At 42.1% G+C, this 16,657-nt stretch overlaps 1 protein-coding gene across 7 annotated transcripts in view; it reads left to right on the top strand.

Annotated features, from left to right (window-relative positions):
- Nr3c1 (nuclear receptor subfamily 3 group C member 1) overlaps nucleotides 1–16,657 on the top strand; it is a 107,714-nt gene that overhangs the window by 24,068 nt on the left and 66,989 nt on the right. Inside the window, exons 1-2 of one of the 7 annotated variants that reach the window (XM_029472042.2) lie at nucleotides 4,176–4,277; nucleotides 7,917–9,146. In XM_029472042.2, the coding sequence (XP_029327902.1) occupies nucleotides 7,930–9,146 (1,217 nt within the window). In that variant the 5' untranslated portion in view covers nucleotides 4,176–4,277; nucleotides 7,917–7,929. Of the gene's footprint in view, nucleotides 1–4,175; nucleotides 4,278–4,469; nucleotides 4,572–5,249; nucleotides 5,664–6,073; nucleotides 6,222–7,916; nucleotides 9,147–16,657 lie in introns of those variants that run through there. The other 6 variants (XM_021150302.3, XM_021150301.3, XM_029472040.2 and 3 more) reach the window with 6 other exon arrangements.

The raw sequence follows: 16,657 nt of genomic DNA, 5'->3' as shown, positions 1-16,657 counted from the left end.
AATACACTGTGAGAATATACCACCCAGAAAAAATAAAATAGCACTCATAAAAATGTTAGGCCTTTATTCTAAGGTGAGGCAACTAAACGTTCTCTGATGGATTTTAGGTTTTAGAAAACAAAGTTTTCAAGTTATCCATTTTGATGGTTCTCTTGCTTTCAGTATTAAATAAATAACCTTATTAAGTTTAACAAAAGACTAATCACCACTTCTAGAAGGCTTTGCCTTCTGTAAAGGACAGACAGAAGATAATAGATTTAACAGCAAAATTGGACTTGTTTCACTGCAATAGAGAGCCCCTGTATATGCTGGGTCAGGATCCTCATATGATTTGATTGATGGTTTTGAGGGGGATCACCTGACCCTTTTGTTTGGGTTATTTCAATGAGAATGAAGATAATTAAACAGATGAGCAGAAATGAAAATATCAAAACATTAAGTGATATATAAATGCTTTCCTTATTCGCCACTCATGTCATTCTTCCTTTATTGCTGCTGCTTCTGCTTCTTCCTCCTCCTCTTCTCTTCTTCTTGTTCTCCTCTCCTCTGTCTCTGTCTCTGTCTCTCTGTCTCTCCATCTCTGTGTGTGTGTGTGTGGATTGGGGGGGTGCATGTATCTGTGGGATCACATGGAGACCAGAGGAGGACTTTGGGTGTCCTGCTCTATCACTATCTTATTCCCTTAACAGGGTCTCTCATTGTATCTTGAGCTTAGGTAGAGACCAGAAAGCCCCAGTGAGTTTTCCTGTCTCTGTGCAAGGGGGTGGGGTGGGGTGGGGTGGGGGAAATTACAAGCACCTGATGCCATAACAGAATTTTTATGTGGGTTCTGTTTGAGCAGAAAGCATTTTACTTTCTGAGCAATCTTTGCAGTCCAAATGCTACGGAAATGTAAATTGCGATTTGGTTGCAGCTCAGGCTTATTAATATTTTGTTTGTCTTAGGGCATAATAGTCAATACATATTCATCAATTCACTCAATTAACACCCACTGAGCATCAATTATACACTGCATAAGAAGTGTTGAATAGGAAGTCTCTGTCTTTCAGGCTTATATTCTAGTAGGGAGAAAGAATATAACAAAAGTGCACACAACAAATGGACTACCATTCTCACATGTTACCAAATTGTGCAGGATATTGTAAAATTATAATGTGTTCTAGTTGTTTACGGGTATAGTTTGGAAATTAAAATCCACACGAATAAGCATAAAAAAATCTTGAGTAACATTCATAAACTTTGTGTTAAGTCACTTAGCCAATTCAACCCCAAGTAATATTATGCCCAGTTGATTAATTGACTCAGCATTATTATCAAAACTCTGTAAAATATTACCTTAAGGCTGATATATATGGGCTTCTGTTCCAGGGACTTAACATAATGAAAAGGATAGATCAGGTTTTTGTTGGATAAAGCCTGAATATATCAGTTTTATTCCTATCTCCTCTTATGAGATAATAAAATACATTCTCTCTGAGGTAGGGATTTATACTGTCTCTTACCTTGTAATAATACTAACTTCCTAGAGTTACTGATGAGTAAGTACCATGTTATTGAGTTAAGAGTAATGTATAAAAATATTGAATAGTGTCTGGTGGACAGATGCTTAATAGTTATTAACTATAATAAGAATCATGTTATCAAAATCTTAAACTTCACCTGTGTACAATGGACAGTTCTCCTTTTTTTTATTTTTTCAAAGAACTATTTAATTTCTTTGAAATTCATTGCTTAAATTCCATGAGTGCTTAAGTCTTTCAAGAATTAGTAATGCCCCTTCATGTAAATTATGGCATCCATGAGGAAAATCTCTCTTAACATTACTGGATTCCATCCTTAACCCTGAGGAGCTATGTGACACTGGATCAAGCTCTGTAAGTTTCAGTTCCTCATGCTGAAAAATCAAGTAGAACTAACACGTTGGACAGTTTTATGTCAACTTGATACAAGTTAAGGTAAGTTACGTGAAGGAATCCTCAGTTAAGAAAAATGCCTCCAAGCCCATTGTGGATGGTGCTTTCCCTGAGCTGGTGATCCTGGGGTCTATAAGAAAGAAGGCAGAGCAAACCAGTAAGCAATATTCCTTCATGGCTTCAGGATGAGCTCCTGCCTCCAAATTCCTGCTGTTTGAAGTGGTGTCCTTACTACTTTTAATAATGAACTGTTTGTATGGAACTGTGAATGAAATAAACCCTTTCCTCTCCATGTTGCTCTTGGTTATGGTGTTTCATCACCTCAATAGTAACCTCGACTAAGACAACTAGTGACATAGTTCATTGGCCTAGTGAGTACTTTCCTAGCATATAGTATCCCCAGTACTTCCCAAGAAGTATAATAAAATATCTATTTTATTCAACACTTCCAGCAAACTGAGCAGAAGAGTCAGTGAATGTTAAGCAAATTAATTTCATAATTATTTTTCTTACTGTGTAGATATGATTAGTTGTTGAGAGTTTAAGCATATTTTTAAAGCAATATGATGGATTAAAGCATGAGATGTTTTTCTGTTGAACTAATAGACTAAGGCATAGTTAGGCCACTAGGGAGAAAGAACTGGAAAAATTCCTATTTCTGTTCAATTTAAAATATTTGGAACTGAAATTTAAAACTTAAAATGAAGTATTCTTCTACATTAAGAATTATTAGGCATGCAAAAAAAAAGGAAAAGGAAAAATATTAAGTAGGAATTCTTGTAAAATCATAAATTATTCAAAAATAAAAGAGCACCTACCATTTACAACTCAAACATGCAAGAAAAAAAATGAAGTAGATTCTTTTGATGAGTAATTCAGCTACTTAGGTCTGTGGTATGAAAGTATACATAAAAATGATATATGTGTATAATTCTTAGTTCTTTTTAAAAGGTGATCATCATCAAGGATAAGTATGAGTTTTATTTAGAATTGAGTATCTCCCAACACGCACAAATACAGAAGAATCGGTTTGAAGTCTGGGGACCAAATTCACAAGATAGCTCATCCCAGTAGTTGAGAAATTAGCCAGCAAGGAAAGCCAAGTCATAGGTCAAAGTTCTCAATGTCCACTATGAACCTGGTTGACTTGGTTCTCTCTCTACTTAAAAGGTTTATTGTTTGTTTGTTTCCTTTCTGTTTTTTGTTTTCAACACTAATTGGTTCAAGGGCTCTTCATAACTCCTCTCCTGGAGGAGGAGGTCCACACTGGGATGGGTTTTCCTTCATGAGGTGTCAAACTTTGGCTCCTTTGCCAAGATGGCGGCCCTGGCTCCCATGGAGGTAGCGACTGTGGAGCACCTCTGGCCCAGGGGCGGTCTTACAGCCACGGCCTACCCGTGCAAAGCGGAAGACACATTGGGCAGCCTTTACATTTTCCATCCAAGAAAGGGCGCCTCGGTTTTGAAGCTAAAGAGCACCTATGCCAAAATGGTGACCGTGCGGCGTCACTGCTCTTTACCAAGATGGCGGCGAGAGACTTCCGGCACGCGCTTCCCCAATCAGAGATCTCCAAGAGGTCAGGCAGAGGAGACCGCCCTCGGAGTCTAAGTGCGGCGCGATCGGCTGTAGCTGCACGCCGGGGGAGAGGATGGGGTGGAGCCATGGCAGCCTCAGCTCCGGTCAGAAGTGCCAAGCGCTGGCACCTGTGAGGGAGCAAAAGTTACTTCCTCGCACCCCAAAGCAACACCGTAACACCTTACACCCCCCCCCCAGTCCCCTAAACCGTAGCGTGCGGGGCGAGGTAGGGGGCACGGTCCCAGAGTCGCCCCAGCCTGCCCAAAGCAGATGGCAGCTTAGGGGCACGTCCAGCGCGGCGGCTGCACTGTCACCCCCACGCCCCTCTCCTGTCCTAGGGGGACCGGCCACGTGTTTCTCTTGGAGACCCGGGGTTCGCCCTGGGAACAGCTGGAGGGAGCTAAACGCTGAGGTTGTAAAGATGCGTGTTTTGTTTTATTTGGAGGGGCAGAGGGGTCCCTGGAACTCAGAAGAAGGCAGAGCGAGGCACTGAGCCTGGAGCAGCAAATGTCAAGATTTGGGGGAGGGGCCTCCGCGGGGAGCTTGGATGCTGGCCCCGAAGGGGGTGGAAGGAGAGGTCAGGAGTTTGGGGTAAGAGGAGGGCGGACTTCGCCAGCAACTTACTATTCCGTCTGCAACTTGCTTCTAGGCCTGCACACACCCCCTCCCGCCCCGCTAGGCTTCCTTAATCACAATTTTTTTTTTCTTTTTTCTTTTTTTTTTTTTAAAGTGCAAAGAAACCCAGCTCGCTAGGAGGGTTTTGCATTCGCCGTGCAACTTCCTCCAAATGTGAGCGCGCTGGCAGGCGGGGAGGGAGCGGTGGGGGGTTGAAGTTGGCAGGCGGCGCCTCCTGCTGCCGCCGCCGCCGCCGCCGCTGCTGCCGCCGCCTCCTCTCAGACTCGGGGAAGAGGGTGGGGGACAATCGGGGCGCGGGGGAGGGTGAGTTCTGCTTTGCAACTTCTCCCGGTGGCGAGCGAGCGCGCGCGCGGCGGCGGCGGCGGCGGCGGCGGCTGCAGACGGGGCCGCCCAGACGATGCGGGGGTGGGGGACCTGGCAGCACGCGAGTCCCCCCCCGGGCTCACAGTATGTATGCGCTGACCCTCTGCTCTGCCCTCCCGTCCCCTCCCCAAGCCTCCCCCCACCCCGAGGGCGTGTCTGCCGTCCTGCCCCGAGAGCGACCGGGGCTCTGCGGCACCGTTTCCGTGCCATCCCGTAGCCCCTCTGCTAGAGTGACACACTTCGCGCAACTCGGCAGTTGGCGGGCGCGGACCACCCCTGCGGCTCTGCCGGCTGGCTGTCACCCCCTCGGGGGCTCTGGCGGCGGACCCACGGGGCGGGCTCCCGAGCGGTTCCAAGCCGCGGAGCTGGGCGGGGGCGGGAAGGAGCCAGGGAGAAGAGAAACTAAAGAAACTCGCTTTCTCTCCCAGGCCAGGTCGGCAGCCGCTGCCGCACTTTTTTTTTTCTCGTCCCTCGGGTGGGGAAAAAGGGCGAAGAAGCCGCGCGCGCCCCGGCAGTGGCGATGCCCGGAGCCGCGCGGGCTTGCAGGCGCCGTCGGGGCCGGGCTGGCGGGGCCGGCGCGCTGGGCGAGAAGAGGGCGAGGGCCGCGGGCGCCCTTGCAGTTGCCGACAGTCGCCAACAGGTTGCACCGTTCCCCGCGGCCGCCGCGCGGCCCCTCGGGCGGGGAGCGGCCGGGGGTGGAGTGGGAGCGCGTGTGTGCGAGTGTGTGCGCGCCGTAGCGCCGCCTCCGCCCGCCCCTCGCTCGGTCCCGCTCGCCTGCCGCGGCCGGGCGGCCCTTTCGCGTGTCCGCGCTCCCCCCCCTTCCCCTCCGCCTCCTCCATTTTGCGAGCTCGGAGTCAGTGCCTGGAGCCCGAGTCGCCGCCCGCCCGCCCGTCGGGGACGGATTCTAAGTGGGTGGAACGAGACGCCGCAGCCGGGCGGCGCGGCGCCGGGACGGGGGAACGCGCGCGGGGAGACGGGAGCGGCGCGGGGGCCCGGCTTGTCAGCCGGGAACGGGTGACTTTCCGCGCTAGGGGCTCTCCCCTCCCCCATGGAAAAGAGGGGGCGACTGTTGACTTCCTTCTCCGTGACACGCGCGCCTCCCGCGTCCGCACGCCGACTTGTTTATCTGGCTGCGGTGGGAGCCGCGGGCGGGCGGGCGAGCGCGCGGGTGCTGAGGTGAGCGGGGGCTGGGCGAGCGGGCGAGCGGGCGCCCGCGCTGAGGTGAGCCGGACTGGGCGCGCTCCCCGAGGGGCTCGGCAGCCGGGGCGGCGGGACTTGGCAAACTTTTGCCAGCCCGGGCTTGGGGGCGGGGGGGGGGGGTGGAGGCTGGCGAGGGCAGGGTGACGGTGACGAAAGGGCCTCGGCGGTGACAGCGCTGGCGCTTCCTCTCCCCGCACCGCCATCCCTGGCCCAGCGCGCTGCCCCGCCGTGGAGCCTCGAGCGCCCCGGCGGGAGTCTGGCGTCCTTTTTGGTTTTGCTTTTTTTTTTTCCTTTTCTTTTCTTTTTTTATTTTTGTCGCCAGCCCTCCGGTCTCCGCTGTCCTCGGGGCCGCCGGGACAGCCAGCTTTTCTCCCCGGGGGGAAGGCAGAGCGGCGGCTGCGACCCGCGGGCTCAGGGCGCGCGGCTGCGGGCTGCGGGCTTGTGGGGTGGATTCGGGGCTCGCTGCTTGCAGCCCAGACTTCGCCCGCCCGGCCTTATCTGCTAGAAGTGGGCGTGCCGCAGAGAACTCAACAGGTCTGGACACATTTCTCCCTTCACCTCGCACCTTTCTCCCTCCTTCTCCCCCAACCCCACCCCTGACAACTTGGGCACTAGCTTTGGGGCATGATTTCGTGCCTGACTTTTCTGAGTGGTCCCCTTTTAGAAAGAGATCCTCCCTAGCCACGGTTTTTTTTTTGATGCAGCGATTTTTTTTTTAAAAAAAACAAGTGCTACTTTGACATTTGAGGTTGCAGGCTCGGGAATTGCGGCCTTACCACTTAAGACCCTGGGCATGGTTCGTGTGACTAATGTCACGGGGTTATTTACAGTTTTAACTGGGGGATAAATGTCGCTTAAGGGAGCATCTTGTTTTATGAAGTGTTGTTATGGTTTCAGGCTGGAAGGGGCAGCTGTCAAAAAAGCGGGTGTGAAAATTCATTAAGGTCTATTTGATAACTAATGTTAGACCCTTCTCAAAGGCATAGGACCCCGGTTCTGAGAGGAAAGTCCTGTACAGGGAAGAATCCTACAGCAGGTCCCAGCCCTCTCTCCACCTTCCTCAAATTCCCCTTCCAGAGAAGATGGTCATACTTAGTGTCTTGGTACAGGAAAATTTCACCATTTAATGGGAGGGGATTCCAAATATATTTGTCGTAGTCTTTGCTAGCCTCTCAAAACATTTTGATTATTAATAATATACTAGCAGTCTGGAGGAATACAATAAAGGTTTAAAACTGCAGAGAAAATTATTCTGAGCATTTTCTTGAATGGGTTTTATTTGACTTTATATGTGGATTCTACAGTCCAGTTTTTCTGTTTTTCCTGGTATTTACATATTTGGAAAGAGAAATCTTTAACTTATAGATAAAATATTTTGTATTGAGCATATTAAACAATTTTTTTAAAAAAGGAATATAACTCAGTAAATCTTGGTGTTAGGAATTTTGATAAGCTCTGTTCTATTAAACTATTTAAATAGGTTAAAATTGTAGGGAAGAAGCCAGTACACACTCTACTCTGCTTTTAAAGATGTACATTTTAGGCTGTATATAATATATATTATTTCTTATATCCCAAGTTTGAAGGTAGGTGATACTAGACAGGCATATTTAGTTGAAAATGGAGTTTCAGAGTAAGCCTTTCCCTAGCCCTGCAAGACAAGCAGCCCAACACTGCTTTTTTTTTTTTTTCAAATAAAATGTGCATAATTCTTCAAGGTTGTACCTTGAAATGTTTAGATGTGTGGGGATTGACACAGGTGAAATTGTGAATCATGAGGTGTGTAAACAATTATAGTATAGCATTTATCAAACGGTTTATGTAGTGGTTTCCAGAGAGGGATCTCTCAATTGAAAGGGGTTGGGAAAAAAAAAAAAAGGTTAAATACGTTGACATCAATTTCAATTTGAACCTTTGCAATAATCACAAATAACAAATTATAATCTCCATGCTTACCAAATGTGTACATTTAGCGAGTGGCAGGATGAACAGCCAAGTTTAAATCAATTCAATGTAACTTTGCCTTCGGTCAGCCGGGCAGATGAGCTGCTTTGTGGATGGGAGCAGGGAGGTTATAGCTGTATTTTAGAAGATAGCAACTATTCTTCTGATAATGGAGACTTTGATTTGGGAGTTACCTAAAGGGTTTATTTAATAGGCTGTCTCTTACTAATCGGATCAGAGATAATGTGGTTTTAGAGCTTATTATGTCTTTTTTTTTTTTTGTAGTTAATATTTGCCAATGGACTCCAAAGAATCCTTAGCTCCCCCTGGTAGAGACGAAGTCCCCAGCAGTTTGCTTGGCCGGGGGAGGGGAAGCGTGATGGACTTTTATAAAACCCTGAGGGGAGGAGCTACAGTCAAGGTTTCTGCGCCTTCACCCTCAGTGGCTGCTGCTTCTCAGGCAGATTCCAAGCAGCAGAGGATTCTCCTTGATTTTTCAAAAGGCTCAGCAAGCAATGCGCAGCAGCAGCAGCAGCAGCAGCAGCAGCAGCAGCAGCCGCCAGATTTATCCAAAGCCGTTTCACTGTCCATGGGACTGTATATGGGAGAGACCGAAACAAAAGTGATGGGGAATGACTTGGGCTACCCACAGCAGGGCCAGCTTGGCCTCTCTTCTGGGGAAACAGACTTTCGGCTTCTGGAAGAAAGCATTGCAAACCTCAATAGGTCGACCAGCCTTCCCGAGAACCCCAAGAGTTCAACACCTGCAGCGGGGTGTGCTACCCCGACAGAGAAGGAGTTTCCCCAGACTCACTCTGATCCATCTTCAGAACAGCAAAATAGAAAAAGCCAGCCCGGCACCAACGGTGGCAGTGTGAAATTGTATACCACAGACCAAAGCACCTTTGACATCTTGCAGGATTTGGAGTTTTCTGCCGGGTCCCCAGGTAAAGAGACAAACGAGAGTCCTTGGAGGTCAGACCTGTTGATAGATGAAAACTTGCTTTCTCCTTTGGCGGGAGAAGATGATCCATTCCTTCTGGAAGGGGACGCGAATGAGGATTGCAAGCCTCTTATTTTACCGGACACTAAACCTAAAATTCAGGATACTGGAGATACAGTCTTATCAAGCCCCAGCAGTGTGGCACTGCCCCAAGTGAAAACAGAGAAAGATGATTTCATTGAACTTTGCACCCCTGGGGTAATTAAGCAAGAGAAACTGGGCCCAGTTTATTGCCAGGCAAGCTTTTCTGGGACAAATATAATTGGGAATAAAATGTCTGCCATTTCTGTTCATGGCGTGAGTACCTCTGGAGGACAGATGTACCACTATGACATGAATACAGCATCCCTTTCTCAGCAGCAGGATCAGAAGCCTGTTTTTAATGTCATTCCACCCATTCCCGTTGGTTCTGAAAACTGGAATAGGTGCCAAGGGTCTGGAGAGGACAACCTGACTTCCTTGGGGGCTATGAACTTCCCAGGCCGCTCAGTGTTTTCTAATGGATATTCAAGGTAAGTTAGCACTTTGCTGTTTCTTAAGAATGATACATTTAAGATAGTTTGATAAACTTAATTCTTTTATCGGTATGTGTTCTCTATACTCTTTTTATACTTTTGCAAATAACTCAGTACAAATGGTCTTTTGAATGTATAGGCATGTTAGAAACTGGAAAGGACTCGTCACTGCAAAAGCACTTTGGGTGTTTGGTTAAATAGCAATTGTTTCTCATTGGTCAGTGTTAAAGATTTTATTTGACCACTAAATCAGAGTTGCTCACTAACAAGTGTCTGTTAAAGTAACATTTATCATCTACAAGTATCCAAAGTCAAACGAGTATGAAATCAAGAAAATAAGATGTCTAGTCATAGGATACATTTATTGCACATATTAATCTAGCTGTTTTAGAATATATTATTGCAAGAAAATTCTTGAAGTGTTACCTTTCAATGAGAGGGTTAAGAACTGGTAGTAGTAACACTGAGTATTCGATCTGAACGGTCTGTGTTTTGAAACTGTTAGAGCATTGCAGTGTGTAGGGACCTAGACCATAGTGTTAGAGTAGCCTAAAGCAGACAGTTGGTGACTGCTCTTTCGCCTCTGTAAAGGAGCTGGTGCACGATGCGTTCGAAAGCTCCTGCAGATGCTCCAGTAGGTAATTCATGATTAGAGTTTTCAGGCTTCAGTTAGCAAGTGCCATATATGTCTCTCTTCATTTTTCTCAGTCGGTTATGAAGGATACTGATATTTCTGCCTGACCTCACAAAGGTCCGTTAGAATGGAATTACTGGGAAAAAACGTGTAAGTTAAGATAAATGGGCTGGTCGGCTTAGGTTCTTCCTGTCCCCTCATGTTCATGTTATGTAAATGTTGGCTTATATATCTGTTTTTGGTGTGATAAAAAAGAAAACGTGGATTGTAGTGATACAAGACAGATTAATCACTAGGGTTTTTGGTTTGTTTTTGTAGAAAGCAGTCCTTTAAAGCCTTGTATGTAGTCCCATCAACTGTTTTCTATTAGTGATGCTCACTGTTCCGATTAATCAGTCACTTGAGAGGACTTTACTTAAAATTCATAAGAAATGATTTCAATGCAGCCTATCACTGATCTATATTCTTATAACTCTTTAAAATTCCCTTTTTCTGAAGGCTACCCAGACACTGACAAACAAAAAGGTATCTCTTTACTCTACACATAGAAAGCTTTTATTAGAAAAAATTAGATTTAGACTAGGATCTATTTTTCTAAATAGTTTAATTGTATCTTATCAAGAGGAAGGAAAATCACCTTTTCTTTTATGTATCCTAAGAGATGGGAAGTTAATATTTATATTGCCTATTAGTAGTGACTACTAATTTATTTATTACTCAATAATTAATTGTCCCTTATTTGGGAGAAAACTATTGCAACACTTTAACTTTCTGAATTAGGGATTTAACATACTCCCAGGAAGGAAATTCAAATACTTTCTTATTGCATAAACTGTGTTTTTAAAATGTTAAGAAACAGGCTGTGCTTTAAAATTTCCAATCTGAAATTTTTGACAGTAGATTTCATGTGGTTGACTTTCATAAAGGAATAGTTAAAATTGACTTGATTATCTATAAGGAGCTGTTAAATTGGTTTATAAACATGTGATTACACGAGGACAAATAATACATTTAGAAAATTTCTTGCCCTGAAAACCATCATAAAACTTCACTTTTTATTATAAGAAAAAAATAGTGGAACCCAAACTTAACTTGCATGCACTATGAATTTTCATTAAGACTTATAAAATCTGGGATATGAACAATAAGTCTTAGCCTTAGATCATTAAATAATAATGTTAATGCTTTAACTTTTACACTTAATGACATATAAAATGTTCATGTTGGTGTTGGGCCTCTGCTCTTACAGAGATAGGCAAGGCCATGTCAGTGTGGCACTTCAGAGATTCTTTCATGTCCAGGAAATGATTAATTTTATACTGACATATGATTTGGATTTTAATCACTGTGTCTCTTCACCAGGCAGAATACCTTAACGGGACTGTGGGCGGTGCTTGCAAGTTTTACACTTAGGCACTGAGAACTGCTATTACCCAGAACAAAGCTTTACCCAAATAAATTGAGACAATGTTTCCTTTCTGAGCATTATTGAATTCTTCTATTGTTTCCAGGCAACAGCCCTGGCAGAACTGAAATTGGTTGCTCTCTATATATGATGCACGGTAGTTGCCAAACATTAGCTACGATCAGTGACCCTGAGTCACCAGCCACTAAGTCAACATGCTGCATGAGGCCACAGCTTGACTGAATGTGCTCTGACTTCAGGCAGAGAACCAGGAACGCCACTAGGAACATCGCTTGGAAGTTTTAAAGAAGGCATACATTTTAGTTTGAATTCTTAAATATTTTCTCCCTAGAATGTCAATAAAAACTACTTCATATAATATTTGAGGGAGAAGGCAATTTCTACAGATATATCAGTATACCATGACATTAGGTTAGCACATTAAAGTTAGGAATATCATGATTAAGAATTTTGTTTTGTTTTGTTTTTAAGGTTTAAGTTCACTGGTGGTAAAACAAGGTAATGGTTATTGATTGTCAGGTCTAATCTTAGTAAAATGAACTTCCGAGTCTAACGGTGCAAATTAAAATTCAGTGAGCTTAACATAAACATAATTGAAGCAGACACACTTCTGTGTAATTTGATTTCCTTCCACCATGTTTCGCCTCTGCATTAATAGTGTACATTGCAGAAGATAAGCAGGGAGAACTAAAGGGTTGTCAGTGGGATTAGAGCTTTTGGGTATGCTGTTGACATTTTGTTTGCAAGTTGACTCTTTCCTGAAAGGTTGGGTGACTAGAGAAAAAGAATAATACTGCAATACTGCAAGATAGCCCTGTAAACCCAGTGTCCATTGAGGGTAGGGCTTCGGTGAGTGGTATTTAATGAGGACACTAACTCTTGAGTCGCTTTGGACATCTCTCATTATTGGTCAGATCTGCGTCAAGTTTTATAAAAGTAATGAGATTGAAAAATTATAGCAAACATGATTTTCCCCTCTCTCATTTTGCTTATCGATCACGGGCTAGATGTTTTCTGAGACAGGGTGTAAAGGGAAGAGTGAAACTAGCCTTTTCCTTTGAGAAGTACTTGTTTAATGTCTGACCCTGTTCCTTGCCCTCTAAAGATTCTGACAGTGGGTGTTCAGTGGTGTTTTGAGTTTACTGTTTCTTGATATCCATATAATGATTTCTGGATGTGATTTGCTTTTGAGCATACACTTATTTGCTTATATATTGTTACCTTTATGGTAGAATTGCTTCCTCTTTTAAAAGATCAGTATGATTGATTTTAACAGAAATGTAAGCTATTGTGTACTCAGGTGTGTCACATTAGTATTGGAATGACTAAAACAGAGATAGGGAGTAAGCCTTTAGTCAGCGCTTAATGAAATTCTTATAATGTTTCTTTGGCTAATCCTTGTATATTTTTAATTAACAATTTAACTTGTATTCATAACGTTATTTTGTCTTTCGTCTATATGTGTCTGTAAATGAATTTGACCATTTTCCATGTATTGCTGAATGTTTATGAATTTTGTGACCTGTTCTGAAACATACTTTGTACAAATGAGGATGCAGAGCAGGTTGTCGGAGATGGACGAACAGGAAGAGAAAGCTCACGTCAGAGGCCTCTAAGATTTGCTGAGGAGAGAGATTGTATTAAGTGGTATTTTTTTCCATGGGTGTCAGTGTGAAAGGCTAAGTGTTAAATTCTTGGTGAGTTATGTAAGTCTCAGTGCACTCTAGCCTTGTTAGATTAGGAAGCCTTCATTTAGATTTCGGTTAGGTCTGCAGCATAATTCTTCAAATACATTTTTCTCTTTAATAGCTGTACATATTTAATTCTTACGAGGTTTTTGGGCTCTACTGTGTGACTAAGTTAAACAGGCATAATCAGTTCATGTTGAGTAGTATTTACTGTTTTGAAGCCATCTTGGTAATATTTTGGTCAAAAGTAAGTTAATATAATAAGTACTTGTTTCTGTAGTTCTGAGGTGCGCAGAATATAACTTGGCTAATCCCATTGTATAAAGAATTTTTAAGGAATGTGTTGTTGGAGTAAGCTACAGCCAGAAAAAAAAAATCACTCCTTGACTTTACAGAAGAGATCAATTATTTCTGTCTGTCGCTTCATTTAGCCAGCTGCTCTCATTTCTCCTACCTTGGTTTTATATTTGTCAAGTTCTCCTAAGGGGAACTTATATTTTAAAACAAATCTCTAAAGTGTTTCCGTACTTTCTATTGAGTTATGTGATCACTCCTGTATTTGGGTGTAACCTTTAAAGAACAAATTTTTTTATACATTACAAGGTTAAATGAAGCCAGTGGAGTCAACCCCTCTCCAGTAGGGGAGGGACAAAGAGAGAAGCAAAAGAGGCTTGTAATAGAGGGAGAAAGAAAATTTCAAGGACAATTACAGAAACCCATTTGGATCAACTGTTGCTTTTCTAATGTTAAAAGCCATATGCACTATCAGGAATGACAGCAACGGTGCTTTCTTGTGAGGGCTAAGAGTGATGGAAAAACGACTGCTTCTAGTTATCTTCTTTCTTGTGATGTTATCACCAAAATAAGGGCAAAATGCACAGTATACTTTGATGCCAAGATTAATTTCATATTTCCCCCATTTTAAGTGGTTATTAAAGAGAATATGATGACTTGAACTTAACATAATCACAGTGCCTTATGTTGCTACAACCAACCATTTCATAGGCCATCGTGTATTTTTACATATAAACGTGCCTTATGCTGCTATAGCCTCTTCCTATTTCATAGTGTACTTTTACTTTGAAATATCTCTTTATAAACTATCAACTGACTGTGGAGTGTAACTATTTCCTTGTGTTATAGGTTTTTCTTTTAGTATATTGAGTAAATTAGGCAAATGTCAACATAAATTATTGGATTCTGTAAGTACTAGATAGCCACTTAAACTATTTGTATTGCAATAGAATCCTTAAAACCAGTTATTTTAAATGAAAGGGTGTCATCCTTTAACTTACTCTCTGAGCCAATTTAAATATTAATAGCCTATTTTGGTTGAGCTATGTGCTTAAACATACTTATTTAGAGTAACCCAGCTATTAATTTTAAGTACTTCAGAATACTTTTTTCATTTTAGCAAGCTTCAGCAAGATTTATAGTGTCTGTGAGGCAATGTGTATAATAAGGTACTCCTTACTTTAGATTTTTTTTTCCATTCACATATAGGGGCACAATATATATATATACATACTGTGTGTGTGCGTATATGTGTGCGTGTGTAAGGAGAAGAGAAAGGTTGAATTACATGACTTACATAGCTTACATTAATTATTATTTATATATTATTTTGCCTTGAATTTTTATTTTTGTTAGTAATTTGAGTTTAATAAATGTGTAATATTTGAAACTTGCAAACTTAAAGCTTGTTATGTTTACTTTTAAAATAATAAATTAGCCTTTATTCTAGTTTATTTCATAAGTTTCCAAAATAATATTTAGCCATGGCTATTATGAAAGTATATTTGATAGCCAAATTTTGAAAGCTATTGTGAAATGATATCCAGTTTAGTACATGATTTATTATTTTATGTTGGGGCAATGCAGCGACTTATGACCTTATGATTGTCACATGAACATTAATGCTTTACTGGTTTGCTATGGCCACTTTTATGTTGTCATATTTTTATGTTTTGTTTTCTAATTGGGATTTCAGCCTTCCTTCATTTTAATTCATAAAATGTGGTTCCTTTTCCCCTACATTTCTTCCATACAATCTGATTTACATATTCGTAACAGTAATTGTAGGAAAAACAAAAACAACCTGGGCTCTAAGACTAAACTGAACCAATTTATGATTCTGGGTAACAGTGTGTTTTGAAATCAAAGATACTTTCTCTGTCAAATTTTATCAAAACACCATTGGGTCTGTGTGTCTGTATAAAAATTTGCAATTCTCTTAGTAAACTGATAGGCCATGGTATATTAAAGACCGTTTCTTGGCATTTTCTTTGTATAGTATCAAGTACAAAACAACAATGAACTTAGAGTTGAACTTTGATTAGATAGGGCTTAAAATTTTATTTTTGGTAGCACATAATATGTAAATGTTATAGTTGGACCCAAGAAGTGGGCCCTTGAGTTCTCAAGGCTTATTTTATGTGTTAGGTAAGAAATCATCTATTCCCATTCCCACACTTTCCAATGAGAAATTGAGACCATGGCAGTACTTAGGAAAGACCACATACTTCATTAGCTGTGTAGCCAGCTGGAACCACCCTATTGGCAGCTATTTAAACCTTAGCATCTAGGGCTCTTCCAGGGTCTAAAAACAATAAGTAATTGACATAATACTGAATAATAATAATATGAAGCAGGTAGTTCATAAAAGTCACTGATCCTTTCTTCCTAGTGTTAGTAGGTTCTCTAGTGATTGAACACTAATTACATGGCAGCACTATGTTACATATGCTATGCTACATACACTATATCACATACACTATATTATATACACTATGCTACATATAATATACTCCATGCACTATGCTACATACACTATGCTACAGTTCATGTTATACACTTCTCATACTTTCATGTCATGTGATGTCTTAATTCTTTGACACGCTTTATTCTGCTTATCACATTAAGTGTCTGAGTCTGTCGGCTCCATGTAGGACAAAAGCAGCTGTTACCTGAGTTTTACAACTGAGAAGTTTAAGACATTTAAAGAAAAAAACAGGAAACTGTAATGCTGATCTGAAAGGAATTAATTACTATTTGATGTTTTGTGAATCCCTCAACAATCTTTAACACCAATTGTCCAACAGTGAATGTGTGTGTGTGTGTGTGTGAATGAGAGAGAAGACCAGGCCTCTGAGATATATATATATATATTTTTTTTTTCACTTAGTGATTGCTCTAAGTTTCATTTAGAATACCCAGCATTCCTACTGGATAGAATATGTAGGTGCCAGGTGCCAGGTGCCAGGCTGTCAATGATTCAGCGGGTCAAGGGCTTCTGTGCAAGCCTGGTGACCTAGGTTTGATGGCAGAAGCCACGTAACCATGGACAATGAGAATCTATTCCATAAAGTCTTCCTCTGACTTTCATAGGTATGCTGTGGCAAACCCCATAACATATACATACACATACACAATAAAAATGATAATACTTAAAAACGTAAAAGAATTTGTAGATGCAAGTTTACTCTGAAAATTTTTTTAAAAATTATTAAGATGCAAGGTGGTAGTTTTAAAGCTCTGGCAGTTCTGTTCAGCCAAAAGCAGGATATCTCTCACTTGCTAATAATAGTTCAAGAATCTGCATCTCTGGTGTAGATATTGTCTACTAAAAAAAAGTTACTGGAAACTTTTTTATGCCTACTATGTGCAGTTTTCCCAAATTGGTTCATGACTCCATTTCATTTACACGACTATCTTTTTAAAACTCAGATAATTATCTTAATATTAATTTTTTTCAAGATAT

The sequence above is a fragment of the Mus caroli genome, unplaced genomic scaffold, assembly GCF_978045245.1.
Source record: "Mus caroli unplaced genomic scaffold, Mus_caroli_1 scaffold_19, whole genome shotgun sequence".
In the NCBI taxonomy this organism is placed as follows: Eukaryota; Metazoa; Chordata; class Mammalia; order Rodentia; family Muridae; genus Mus; species Mus caroli.
This window is presented reverse-complemented; position numbering and strand designations above follow the sequence as displayed.